At 37.7% G+C, this 15,562-nt stretch overlaps 1 protein-coding gene across 3 annotated transcripts in view; it reads right to left on the bottom strand.

Annotated features, from left to right (window-relative positions):
• Positions 1-14,139, bottom strand: part of tay (tay bridge) — a 942,824-nt gene extending 928,685 nt beyond the window's left edge. For all 3 annotated transcript variants that reach the window (XM_067141886.2, XM_067141887.2, XM_067141888.2), the window contains exon 1: positions 13,523-14,139. In XM_067141886.2, the coding sequence (XP_066997987.2) occupies positions 13,523-13,762 (240 nt within the window). In that variant the 5' untranslated portion in view covers positions 13,763-14,139. The remainder of the gene's footprint in view (positions 1-13,522) is intronic.
• Between the last annotated feature and the right edge of the window lie 1,423 nt (positions 14,140-15,562).

The following is a 15,562-nucleotide window of genomic DNA, read 5'->3' as shown; positions in this document are numbered from 1 at the left end:
TAAGTTGCGTGATACTTATGTGCTTAATAATAATAATAATAATAATAATAATAATAATAATAATAATAATAATAATAGCTATTGGCTTTACGTCCCACTAACTTCTTTTAGTGTTTTCAGAGACGCCGAGGTGCCGGAATTTGGTCCCGCAGGAGTTCTTTTACGTGCCCGTAAATCTACAGACACGAGGCTGACGTATCTAAGTACTGCCAAATACCACCGGACTGACCTAGGATCGATACCTGTCAAATTGGGGTCAGAAGACCAGCACCTGAACGGTCTCAGCCCCACTATTGAAATACTGTTAAAACCGTTATTTATTACATAAAATTAAGGTATCCCTTATTTTATCAAACCAACATTAAAAATTCGTTAACAGAAAATACAGTTTGCAGGGGGTGAGAGGAATTAACGATTATAAAACAGCTACCCGTCACGAACATCATGATTTCACGGTATTCTTGAATTCATCACACAATAGATGACTTTTGGTATTTGCAGAACTGTCAAACCGAATCTCAGTTCCTGCATATGTTCCATCTCCAGTGACAAATCAAACGGTTTGTCTAGTTAAGGATGCAGTGCCTGACATCGTCTTCACCTTCAGTCAATTTAAAATATATATATATATATATTTTTTAGAGTGGACCATGGCACCTCACAATCTTTCCATGCTTTACAAAAAGAGTAGTTTTGCTTCTTTACCAGTTTTCCTGATTTAAACAAGTTTTCGTTTTCGTATTGGCGGTACTTCGGAGGTATCTAATATGGGAGAGGATATCGCGATATCAGGGTTAATTCGTGATAAATATTATGTTTAAAACATAGTATATTAAAGCCATTATTTATGTAAGAGTCAAACATGGCAAAATTATGGAACTGTATTAAATGTACAAAAACCGAATAACGTTTTATTAAAACCAGGCCGGTTAAAAATTTCCCGCAAAATACTACAATTCCCATCTGGAAGCTAAGGATATTAAATACAAACCGATTATCATAATAAAATTAAAATGTGTTCAAATTGTACGGTAATGTTGAATGTACCCGTCTTACCTTTCTTCTCTTTGTGGATCCCTGTTATTCAAATAACATGAAAATTTCACAGCACAAAAAACAACCACCTTCTCCCACGTGGTAATAATTCTGCGACCCACGCTGGGTGAAAGAAGAATGCCTAAGGAGGCTTTTCTAGAAATCAGACATAAAGCACTCGCTGTGAGCGAAAATTTGTACTTCTAGGACGAAGGATTACCGGTACTTCGAAAGGGGAATTTCAAAAATTTGTCACGAAATTACCAAGGTTTACCCTATTACAGCTCAGAATCCCATTTAGCAATAAGTTTACATCCTGCAGTATATGTAAACACGGTTCCCACTTCCCTCACAGGGATGAAAAGAGAACCTGATATAGCAGTTGAACGGCTAGTACGCCAACAGATTCCGCATATTTGACCCGAAATATGGTTGCATTCAAGTTATTTCTCTGAGAAACTTGTTTACAGAACCAACCTCCTGTCCTCGAAATTATATAATCATAGAATTCAAGAAGAATTCTGGTGTTAATTCCAAATGACGCATGAAAATAATAAATATTTTGCTTGAATGGAATACACGAACTTGAGGGAGAACAGGAAAGATAGCTCTTCGTAACCGGTTTATTTCATTTTTAATATATCCTTTTATAGTGCAGACAATCCTACCAATAAAAATGTCCAGCATGAATCCCAAGTACAGCCGGACCCAGGCATTCCAACTGTAGCCATTTAACTGAACGATGAAGTCCGGGTTAGATTTCACCGATCAATTAGAAAATGTCGCCCTATATTATATCAAGTCACTGAATGAATAATTTTCATTCTCACTTTTCCTTCCTTTCATGGTGAACTCCAAAGCTAAAGTTGTGCAGACTGTTTTTCAACCACTCCTTGTACGTACATTAACATATTGCATTCCAAGAGAAAATGCCGAATTAATAAAAAGGACCCGACGCATTGTAACATAGTTAACAGAGGGTGGAACACTTATTACTAAAGCATTCAAGAGACTAATTAACAAATTAGTCACGCCAGTCTTGAGTTTTACGTGCCTTCATCCTGCAAGTACAGTCGCTAAAAAAGAATGGACGCATGGTATTGTGAAAGTCCGTCGCAGGCGCACTTTCTCAGAAACAACTGAACGTTCAAATATGTTTTTTAGGTATCCACAATGTTTATATCAACACGGAAGGTGAATCATACTCTGATAATAATTAAGCTGATAAAATATCACATGTGAAGAACATACTACACTATGCGCTATTCTCTTTTTGTGCGATGTACAAGTCACACGACTTCATGCCCGACATTCTTCATTAAATTTGAAGTTCAAAAACGGAAAGCCTTGTCAGTACTCGAAAATACCAACCGAATAACTACTGAGTGCCGCTTAAAGAGTATATACATCACCAAACCTAAGTGTTAATATGCATTCATGTAAGTAATATCCAGTAATAAGGAAATATTTCTTCATTTATCTGACGGACTGAATTTGCTGGTTGGCGAGATAAACTTAGTGTCAGCGCTTGCAAGAAATCTTATTGATGTCTTGATTAAGCTCGTTGCAAGGAGCCGGAAAGGAGACGAGGGTTTGAAATCACTATTGATCCACATGTATAATACTTTTATGGGAAGTGTGGATAACAAGTGCTTTTACCAAGTCCAGGCCAACTAGAAGGTACTGGAAGCAATTTCTTTCCCTATCTTTATCAAGGTGAGACTTCATTGTCAGTACAGTTAACAGGTTTGGTAAACAAACCCATCCCAATTCATACACCAGTTGTGGGACCAGCAGGTCATGCAGGATGCCCATCTCATGTCCTCTAAAAATGGAAGAAAAGTAATCTACATACTGCTGCCCAGCGTGTAATGGTGTGATTCATCAGGGCTGTTATCATAAACTAGTACACTTGTGGAGGTCCGGCAATCGTGGAAGAAAAAGTAAGACCCACCCAAGCAACTCTGAGCGAAGTGGACAAGTTGTGGTGTAAACTTGCTTATGAACTACACACGTTTCAATTGAGAACAGTGCACTAAACTATTTAATATTTTTATTTGCTATAAAACATTGCTCCTCTTGCATACCTCATCCATATACCTATATAAAAACATCCTGGCTGACAGACTGACTCATCATAGCCGAGCCAAAACTACTGGGCATAGAGAAATGAAATTTTGGGGATACATTTATACTAGAGTGTAGGTGCTCAATGAGGGAGGATTTCTGGATATTCCCTCGATACGGGGGTGAACTGTGTAAATTCGTATATCTATATCTCCAAAACTTAAAATGTTTACAGGCGTAAAAATTGATATTTGGAATCACTGTAAAAATAAATACGTATTTTTTGTTTTCGGAAAGTCCCATTAAGGGGGTAAAGAAAAGGTGAAAAAGGGGGTGAATACCTTACAGAGATGAAAATTGGTATTTGGAACACCCTTTAAAAATAACGAAACACGTATTTTTTGTTTCGGAAAATCCAATTAATGTGGAGTGAACAGGAGGGAAAGGGGGTGAATTTAAAAATGGACTAGCCTATATCTAGAGTATATCTCACAGACATGTTACAGATGTGAACATTGGTATTTTAAACTCTTTTAAAAATAAAAAAACAAACCAAACCCCATGGCACTGCAGCCCTTGAAGAGCCTTGGCCTACCAAGCGACCGCTGCACAGCCCGAAGGCCTGCATATTACGAGGTGCCGTGTGGTCAGCACAACGAATCCTCTCGGCCGTTATTCTTGGCTTTCTAGACCGGAGCCGCTATCTCACCGTCAGATAGCTCCTCAATTCTAATCACGTAGGCTGAGTGGACCTCGAACCAGCCCTCAGGTCCAGGTAAAAATCCCTGACCTGGCCGGGAATCGAACCCGGGGCCTCCGGGTAAGAGGCAGGCACGCTACCCCTACACCACGGGGCCGGCTTTTAAAATAAAGAAACATGTATTTTTTTGTTTTCGGAAAAAATCACTAAAGGGGAGAAGTAAAAAGGACTGAAAGGGGGTTGAATTATTTTTATTAGGATATTCATATCTCAAAAACTGAAGATGATACAGACGTGAAAATTTATATTCGGAGTCTCCTTTAAAAATAAAGAAATATGTATTTTTTTGTTTTCGGAAAATCCACCTAAGGGAGTGAAAGAACTGAAAAATTAGTTAAATTCTTTGTTTGAGGGTATGGTACTTGTATCTCAAAAAATAAAGATGTTGCAGATGTGAAAATTGGTATTGGGAATCTCCTTCAAAATAGAGAAACACGCATTTTGGAGAGGAGGATCAACTTAACGGGGGTGGGTGGGTGGGTGGGTGAAGAAAAGAGTTGAATTATTCTTATGAGGATACTTACATCTCAAGAACTGAAGATGTTACAGACATGAACATTTCAATTTGGAATCTTCTTTCAAAGTAAAGGAACACATTTTTTTTGTTTTCGGAAAAATACGCTTAAGTTGGAGGGGGCGGGGTGAATGAAATAAAAAATTAGTTGAATTATTTTTATGAGGTAGGGCCTACTTATATCACAAAAACTAAATATGTTACAGACGTGAAAACTGGTATTTGGAATCTCCTTTAAAAACAAAGAAATACGTATTTTTTGTTTTCGGAAAAAATGATTTAAAGGGGGGGAGGGATAGAAAATAAGTAGAGGAGGTTTTGAATTATGTTTATGAAGAAACCTATATCTCAAAAACTGAAGATGTTACAGACGCGAAAGATGGAATTTTGAATCTCCTTCAACAATAAACACGCATATTTTTCTTTTCGAAAAATCTACTTAAGGGGCTGAAAAGAGCTGAAAAAGCGGGTGAATTCTTAAAATGAATGCCGGTATATCTACAGTATATCTCAAAAACTGAAAATGTTACAGACGTGGAAATAGGTATTTGGAATCTCCTTTAAAAATAAAGAAATAGGCTATGTTGGGTCTTTTGAACTTGAGAAGACTGTTTCTCACATGTACAGTTGTATGTCGGATGGTCATCTTGACCCCAAAAGGCAATACCACAAACATTGTTTACAAAGAGTTTCTGGGATAAATGAAGGTCAATTTTTTGGTGAGTTTTTATACTTTAGGGATTTTCAGATAATGTCTTAATACAGTACCGAAGAACGATTACTTCCATCAAATTACGAAATTCACGCAAGCGAAGCCGCGGATAACTGCTAGTTCCCTATATTTCGCCTAAATATAAACACGTTACATACAGTGAAAGTTTTCCAAAAATAAATAACTTTCTTTGTAAGGTAAATAAATGTTTTAGTAGCATTTAGCTTATTCCTTGTAATTTCTGAATAAAATTATGTACTGTTTGTGGATAAATAACTTGTGAATGACTTTTGACATAATTTATACTTCGAGTCTGCAATGTCAGTTAAATATCCCTGCCACTGCAGGATAAATGAACGACAGTTCGAATGTTAACACAACTCCCTTTTTCTCAAGAAACTTCATAATCATCAATCTGCTGTATGCGCAAGAAGCGAACTTTACAATAAATAGGTGACTAAATATGTCGCCACATCAGGAACGGCCAGCCTTGTGTTAAAATCATATCCCATTCCTTTTCACTTGCAGTAGTTATTAATCCAAGTCTGCATTAACAAATTTTTAGCTGTCAAACACTGAAGTAGCTGTTTTTTTTTTTTTTTTTTAATCTGTATTTCTGCTCTCCGCGAACGCAATTGTGGACGACCCTTGGACAGAGCAGTAGAGGCGATAAACGACTGGTCTTGCCAGCAGTGAAGGTCGCGTGAGAGCAGCATTATCCCGATTGTATCACTGCATTCCTTTTTACGGTTTTGTCGTCTATCCATTTCGTTTGTATTTTACAACAGTATATGTGAAATACTAGGAGCGGATACATAATTTGGCGAGCAGATTCTTTGACAAAGTACTCAATCACTACGTCCTGGAGTTTTCCCTTTTTCTCGTCTTTAATAATTTTTTTTGTTGCTAGTTGCTTTACGTCGCACCGACGCGGTAGGTCTTATGGCGACGATGGGACAGGAAAGGGCTAGGAGTGGGAAGGAAGCGGCCGTGGCCTTAAGGTACAGCCCCAGCATTTGCCTGGTGTGAAAATGGGAAACCACGGAAAACCATTTTCAGGGCTGCCGACAGTGGGGTTCGAACCTACTATCTCCGAATAGCTGATACTGGTCGCACTTAAGCGACTGCAGCTATCGAGCTCGGGGTCTTTAATTCTAAAATACATATAATCTTACCTGCAAATCTGAAAATTTATTAACGTAACAACGATGTAACGTATCTAACAAATTAAAACAACAGAAAATGTATTAAGAAAATGGCATAATTATGGTTCCTAATTACTGTGAGAGGTAATGAAACTGACCAGTGAAATCCTGTCTAATATTTAGAAACAATAATAATGCATCATACGATAAACAAAATTCAGACATATCGTCGCCATAAGACCTATTTGTGTAGGTGCGACGTAAAGCAACTAACAAAAAACAAAATCAGATGGACAGGATTTTCTTACAAATTTGCATCCAGATAGGCAAGTCTCACAAGCAGATGTGAAGTAGACTTCATTTGGTCAAACAAACCGCTACCAATGCGGAGTATCAGGGCCTGTCAACAACTCAGTTCATAACACAGAAATCTTGCTGAAAAATTAGGGGTTCTTTTTTAAGCAACTACCAGTGAGTATTGGCACCTACCATTTCGATTTTCATGGTAAATAATAAATGTAATTCTTTTTCCGTCCCATTAACTACTTTTTCGGAGACGCCGAGGTGCCGGAATTTAGTCCCGCAGGAGTTCTTTTACGTGCCAGTAAATCTACCGACACGAGGCTGGCCTATTTGAGCACCTTCAAATACCACCAGACTTGAGCCAGGATCGAACCTGCCGAGTTAGAATCAGAAGGCCAGCGCCTCAAACGTCTGAGCCACTCAGCCCGGCGATATTCATGGTATTCATTATGTAAGTTATTTCCCAACTACGATTCCTTTAGATGTCATGTAAGGTAATGAAATAAAAAAATTGACTGCAAAGAGTATAGGCTACTCTACGTGAAACACTATAGCACTGAAGCTACACAAACTACATAATGGCTTCATCATAATATACTGTAAAGGAAAGTTAACAGGATTAGTGTACCCGGTATTACGATTTTTCACGTCGCATATAAAATCTTCTAACAAAACCACCAGTATTTAAGAAAAAGACAAAAAGTGTTAAACTAAGAAGAACATCAGGCTACTGATACTTTACCGATAGAGCTGAATTCGAACTTGCTATTCCTAAAGCTATCTTGACACATAACAGAAAATTATAATCACTCAAATACCTCACATAATAATGTACCATTGTAGAAAACCATCAGCATAAGCAGAATAAATCCAGTATTTACAACCAAGAAAATAATGGTTTTATTGGAAAATCAGCATGTTTATCTGTAGTAAACAGACAATATTATGGGAGAGAGATAATGGTAATGTTATCAGTTTTACGTCCCAATAACTACTTTTACAGTTTACAGAGATATCTAGGTGCCGGAATTTTGTCCCGCAGGCGTTCTTTAACGCGCCGGTAAATCTACCGACACAAGGCAGAGATAATACTACTGTGCCCATTATTATGCTCATTGTGACAGGGTGCAACAATGCATTGCCTATTATGTGTAGTATCACATCACCACCTGTAAGCATTAATGGCACATGGATGTGGTGTAGATAATTCAAGAATTAACACCAACAAGGTATAATTCTTGTCTGCATGACTGTAATAGTGTCTATGCTGGACTCATACCTGTACATACCTATCTAGTTGTGCAATACCCCACCCTATATACACTAGCATTAGCTACTTCTCATATGCCATTAATGCTTGCAAATAGTAGAACACAGCATAAAATTGCGACTTTATAAATAGACACAAAAACAGTACCGAAAAGGTAACAAGTACAGAATTGAAAATAGACACATGACTTAAAACTGAAGGTAGGCCCCAATACGTCAAAAGAACTACACTTTATCAAAACTGAGTCAAAGCAGAAATGCTCCATACAGCAGGTAGGCTACGCAACATGTTCACATTAAGTAACTGACTCAGTGAAGGAAAATTTACTAAACAATGAGCAAAATTTGGGGGCATTACTGCAATATTTTATAACAATAAATTGCAATCACAGTGATACAGCAAAGAAAAGAACACTACCAATACAATCTTGATTTTTGTTACAACTGTCGACTCATTTAAATGGACAAAGGATATAGTGGATTGTCAACCCTGTCAACATCTCTAACTGGTGTGGCTGAGAAAGTCTAAGATTGCAAGCAGTAGGATGGAATGGATTATCAGTTCCTTTTGTGCTCTTCTACTTGACAAATAGGTTCCCAATTCTTGTCCTTAAGTTAGAGAAACCGCCAGAATCAAACCATTCCCAGACTTTAATTCTATGCCGAGTTAGAATTAAACCTGAAACCTCCTAGTTAGCAATCCTCTTACTGCACGCACTACACGACAGTAGCCTACACACACATTAACAGCGGGCCTTGTACACATGTCTGCCTTGTATACGTAAAAAAAAAGTACAACAACAACAACATGTACCTTCAACGAGGTTACACTTGGTTTTAATGTTATTTGCTTTACGTCCCACTAACTACTTTTTAAGGTCTTCGGAGACGCCGAGGTGCCGGAATTTAGTCCCGCAGGAGTTCTTTAACGTGCCAATAAATCTACCGACACGGGGCTGTCGTATTTGAGCACCTTCAAATACCACCGGACTGAGCCAGGATCGAACCACACTTGGTTTTAACAGAGGCCGGAATAACGGAATTTTGTCCTAAAAAATGTTCTGTAACATACAAGTCAATGTATTGTTTCGTATTTCTCGCATTTAATCACGTTCAAATGCCAAATGACTGTCGAGATTTGGTCTCGCAACGGTGAATCAGAGAGACATGCAGCAAACTATTCTACTCTGCTACGTCACATGTAAAAGGATGTCCCCAGCAGCAGGCAACACCGCAACGTATAATGTTTATATAATATATTCCAGAAAGAATTATAAAGATACACTGACTCAACTGTGTTCCAAAAAGTCTCGCGTATCACATCGGAATAACATGTCAAACGAGAAATCACCATCCCACGTCCTCGTACACAACTGCTTTCCTTCCAGCTTCACCTAGGCCGTACAATCCCGAACAAATCTATAGTTACAAATCGACCGGAAATTCTTGTCTTCAAAACGAGCATTGATATTAGAAATGTGCAACAATAACCAGCTGCAAAATACAGTCGAATTTAAAATATTCCTACCCTGGAAATGTACATGAAAACAATGAACAAATGTTACACGTCGCTTAAAACCTCCATAAATAACTAAGTAGTCGAGTTTAATGTTGTATGGCTCCATGGCTAAATGGTTGGCATGCTGGCCTTTGGTCATAGGGGTCCCGGGGTCGACTCCCTGCAGGGTCGGGAATTGTAACCATAATTGGTTAATTCCGCCATCATCACCATTATCATCAGCAGCAGCACCGCGGGCGTCAAATCAAAAGACCTGCATCTGGCGAGCCGAACTTGTTCTCTGACATTCCCAGCACTAAAAGCCGCACACCATTTCATTTCTTGTTAATGCTTTGCATCAGGATATTACAGTGGTCGGCCTTGATGGAATGTTGGGTCAGTTTTACGGCAGAATGCCCTTCCTGGCTCAAATACAGGAGAATTTGTATCGTTAAAAAAAGCAATCTTGTGACTGTTGGTATCGTTATAATAGCCACGGGACCTCCAGCTTTACCTCGAACCCGAACCACGGACGTCACTTTCCGAATAAAAATCACACAAATTGGCCGGGATTTGAGCAACGGCCGTCTTGTAGACAAGCCAGAACAAAAACACCAAAACAACTGCTGAACAACAGCACAGATGAGAAAGTCTGAAATGCAGGATGCCCTTCTTGGTGCAAATACAGGAGAATTTGTATCGTTAAAAAAAGCAATCTCGTGACTGTTGGTATTATTTAGTTAATGTTCATGTCACTAATACAATCAAAGAAGAATGCTTAATTCCCAGATAGATTTGACTGCACACAAATTCTTCATACATGTTCATTTTTAGATTCTGCACAGAGCTGATAAGAGTTTACAACACCTTTAACTTTAGTCTTTTGTTTAAACAATAACTTATATAAACTGTATGCTTTTATGGAGGCCATGTCCTCACAGACAAATTTTAGGGCTAGTATGAACATTAATTATGTATATAAAATAAATACAAAATGTACAAAAATATAGCTGCCTCAATAATACTTGCTCTCTTGTCTCTCTCAACATTTTGCAGAACCTGGTCAACTGATGCACCCAAAATTTCTAGGTATTGATTCAAAATGATATTTTTTAAATGTTAACACTAAATGGATGAATATGTAGAAATATCTTGGCGAATTTATTTTGTCAGTATGATTACTTTCAGAAAAACAATCATGTTGACCACTACATAACTGCTAACCTTATTTATAAAGGATGAAATTCTTCTCAATAAACAGAACAGAATATATATTAATTGTATCACCTGAACTACAATAAAGCTTTCAAGTTCTGATTTCTCTCCTGGGAAAGAAACACATTAGGCTATATTTTCCATGTAAATTCAGAAACGTTATCCCAGACTTTTTGTTTTGATCGTTTCTGTTTATTTTCAAGAAAGGTAGGGCTTATTGAATACGATGCTTCCTACCAATATCGTTAAAAATATGTGGATACGTGGAGATAACATGACTTTATGTTTAGTAACATGTGGAATATCAGAACAGCATATTATCACCCAAAATTCAATAATTTTTTCTGTATTTTTTAAAAGTCCATTAACAGTTTTCCAATCAGGACAGTGGATTGCTGAGTTGAGGTGTCAATTTATAACATTTTTTTCTAACCAGTAATGGAAAATAATGAAGTATTCAGAGACAAAATATCAGATGATTCAACAAATGCCCAAATCTAACATTTACAATAAGGTACACATATTATATCAGTACTAAAGTGGACTATAAAACATTGCAGACAAGTGTATTTTTAATAACGTACAAAACAGATCACAGAAATAATGCAAGAAAATTAACAAGTGAAAGTGCGACTTCTACTTGCTTACATAAGAAGCCAAGAAATAACATTTCAGCAAGTATTAACAACATTCAAATAGGTTTAAGTAGGCAACTAACTTACAGTCTATTGATTAACAGAATTAACCTCACTTCAACGCCACAGAATAACATTTTAGCATGTATTATGAACACTCAAAGGTCTAAATGGGCATATAACTTACAGCTGATTGATTAATGAAATTAACCTCACTCCAAGGACAAACTTAACGTTGTTGTTCTACCTACATTGAGATCAGCCTCAATTTCTAATAATCCTTAATTATCCGATATCAGTCACGTTTACTGTTAAAAAAATACACGACGATGAACATTTTATCTCTCGTAAAGATATTCGTAAATGCGATTATAATATTAAGGCATAGCCTGTACTTTGATATTATTTCTAAAAAAAAACAAAAACAAAAAACGAGTTTCATGGACCCTCACATCAAAAATGCAATCAGAAGAGATGACTGAGGAAGCAGCTGTCTTGTAAATATACTGACTGGTACACGAACAGAAACAAAGAACAGGCCTAGCATACTATTAGTAATAGTCAATAGTGAGTTTATTTAATATAAAATGCAGACGGTAAACTACGTGCCGGGCTGAGTGGCTCAGACGGTTAAGGCGCTGGCTTTCTGAGCTCAAGTTGGCAGGCTCCATCCTGGCTCAGTCCGGTGATATTTGAAGGTGCTCATGTCAGCCCCGCGTCGGTAGATTTACAGACACCTAAAGAACTCCTGCTGGACAAAATTCCGACACCTCGGAGTTTGCAAAAACCGTAAAAGTATAAGTATTATTATTATTATTACTATTATTGTATCGTATTTACCATATTCTCACACCTGATGATCATCATAACAAAGCGAAAGAAAGCGGATTATCAGCATCGGGCGATATTTCAACCCACCAGGAATAACATTCATTTTCACAGTATGCCTTATTTACAACGTGCAAAAATGATCAAATCTTTCAGCACCCCACTGGCAAAGGCTACAATATTAATTTCAGGACGACACGGTTAGTTAATATTTGTTTTTACGTCGCACCGACACAGATAGGTCTTAAGACGACGATGGGATAGGAAAGGCCTAGCTATTGGAAGGAAGCGGCCGTGGCCTTAATTAAGGTACAGCCTCAGCATTTTCCTGGTGTGAAAATGGGAAACCACGGAAATCCATCTTCAGGGCTGCCGACAGTGGGGTTCGAACCCACTATCTCCCGAATGCAAGCTCACAGCTGCGCGTTCCTAACCGCACGGCCAACTCGCCCGCTGACACTGTCTGACGTTATATAAATGACAACAGACTTCAGTACTGAAGAAATGTCAGACGACATCCGAAGTACTGCCCATTTATCGCTTGCAAAATGAATTGCTTCCCAGGTGTGTGTGTGTGTGTGTGTGTGTGTGTGTAGGGGAGAGAAAGAGGGAGGGAGGTATTAAGAACAATGTATTTACTACGAAGAACATTGTATTTACTACGAACTCTACACTGGCTAAAAAGCATATACCAATGCACCACTTTAATGGATACATAGTATGAAAAGTGTTTTAGGAATCCATGTGGTTATCAATGAATCACAACACGGAATTCAGAGAAAGCAAGTACCGGAAAGGTAGTGTGTAACATGTACTCAGTGAAAAAGTTTCCGTGAACGAATTTATCATATTTTCACATCTGATGACCATCGTAACAAACCACAACAAAGAAAGTGAATAGTAAACATCGTGGGAAATTACGATGTGTTCGACCCACCAGAAATAATAACATTCATTTTCACGGTATGTCTCATTTACTTGTACATGATTGAATTAAATTTTTATTACTACACTTATAAGTATTATTCTCCCAATCATTTTTGAACATGTCAAATAATCTAAGACAGTAAACAAATGAACCATCAAAGTAACTCATTTTACCCCTAGTTTCTTTCGTCTTTCGGCAAGGAGAGTACACGCAAATATATTCCAGTATGTAAACAAGTTCTCTTTGTTACAGAACAATAAGGAAGCGCTTACATGAAAGGCAACAATGAAGGTATTTCCATAACAAATATGCTTTATTGCCACCTTATAATGAAAGACTACTATCGTAATTAACGCTTCTTAAATGAAGAGATGAAGTGACATTTGCGCTCCACAGGGAAGTTTGTTATTTCATTGTTGTACCAAGGACTACTGCCTGGTCTGGTTGATAAGATCACATGTCAATAAACCCTACATTTAGCGACAAATACACGGAATAAAACAGATCAGCAATAAGGCCCTACTGGAAAAATATATCTTACATGAATGTCATATTCAATATTTCATAAATTACAAATGACAACAAAAATGTATAGAAGAAACAATGGCCTTACCTCTAATTCTTCGTACGTGCGGAAGGCTAAGATGGAAAATCCATCAATGATATCCTCCTCAAAAGGTGGTTCTTTCGACTTCTTTCTTCTATTCGGTGGTCTCTGAGGCTTTTCTCTAGCCGGAGATTCGTCCTCGGCACTATCCCCATCTTTCGCCTTGCTTTCTCTCTGTGCTTGCATGCGCTGAGCCCGTTCACGTCGACGATTTCTTTGATTCCTCTGCTTCACTTCGCTTTCCATCGCTCTACCGCATTATGTATAGCACTAAGAAACGAAATTTTCACTTCACTGTAATCCTAAGAACTTCTTCATTGATCTTGATATATCACATGACACAGATTTCATATATACCACAAGGTATTCACCAAAATTCCAGGACTTGCACCTGGTGAAAAACACTTTGATTGTTTCGAATGGCGGAATATACACGGTTGCCGCATCGCCTACTAAAATGGCCGCGTATACATCCGCCAGGAGCAATCTAGTCTTTATATAGATAGAAGAAATAGTATCCTACATCACTTATCACATAAACTTCTATTAAAATGTGTATATATCGTATATCCTGAAGGAAAACGATATAAGGAAATGCCTGCTCGCTTTTCCCCTCCAGTCAATACAACACTACTGCTCGATGTAACAGAGTGCACACAAACAAGGCTGTGGCAGCAGTAGTAAACATGAGTGCCAACCTGACGGTTGCGAATCGTCGTCAAGCACTGAGTAGATACTAACAAATGGCCGGATAAGTACATTGAACACAACAGACGTTACAGCTAAGTGTACACATATACCTGCAACGTTACGAAGAAATGTATTGCTCAAATCGTGATATAATACAAAATATGAAGTCAGTTATTTAATAATCGACCTATATGGTACATCAGAAGGAAAGTTGATTGTCGCTCATTCATTTAACTGATTCACCTCAATTTAAACTGTGCATAAACATTTATCTACAGAATTACGCATACCTACATTACACAGTGTTCGCATTAACACTATCGCATCAGCTCCGTAGCTAGGCAAATATCACAGAAATATTATCCGCTATATACAATGGTCACATGTACACGTGAACGTGGAACTTGTTAAATTGGTAATGTTTTGGGATATTTCCCATGTGATACTGTTCTATTTCTATGACATCGTTGATATGTCATCAGCTGGAGGCGTGCGGACTCCGTTTGGTTGGATTTAAGTTTGGATTTCGGAGCTGTTATTCATGAATGTCGTGGTTTGTTATTCAGTTGAGCGTAGTTCTGTATTATTCATCTGTGATTGTAAATTCCATATGCATATGTAATTGCACAAAATGTCATATTCAATATTTGTTTGATTTGTGTGGTGTACCGGTATGTGCATAAGAACATGTGATTTCCAGCGTACTATAGAAATGTGCTTACAAATTATAAGAAGAGCATCTAACGGAATTGTGTGGGTTATCTTCATTGGCATATTGTTTTCTGCCAAGTGCAGTGTAATTATTTCTTTCATTATAATGCAATATTCCTGGACATAGTACATGCATCAACGAGCCACACTTGTTTACACATGCCTGTACGGTAAAACTCTCTCTGTTTATTATTATTATTATTATTATTATTATTATTATTATTATTATTATTTAATGCGATTTTTTTGACTAACCTACTCAGAACGACAATGTGAATGTTCTGTTTGCTTGGAAGTTTCAGGACCTAGGGTAACCAGATCATTTCTTCCACACATTCAAGTGTAGGCGTAAAGGTGTACGTGCAATATTATTGAAAGTAGTTTATCCGTGTATACTGTATGTTGAAAAACCGAGCGACGTTTCCGTGTAATAGATGAATCGTCAACAGTGCAGCCATTTAAACCCAAGACGAAGAGATTTTATAATCGAACTTATGATCGAATAAACATTTACAGACTAAACTCTGCCACTTTTGTTATCCTGGGACGAGAACTATAAATATTATTATTTGTTTTAAGGGCTCTTCAATGACTGTAGACTGTACATCTTAACATCATCGGAGGGTGTATTTTTAGCTTGTTGAT

The sequence above is a fragment of the Anabrus simplex genome, chromosome 2 (genome assembly GCF_040414725.1).
Source record: "Anabrus simplex isolate iqAnaSimp1 chromosome 2, ASM4041472v1, whole genome shotgun sequence".
In the NCBI taxonomy this organism is placed as follows: Eukaryota; Metazoa; Arthropoda; class Insecta; order Orthoptera; family Tettigoniidae; genus Anabrus; species Anabrus simplex.
This window is presented reverse-complemented; position numbering and strand designations above follow the sequence as displayed.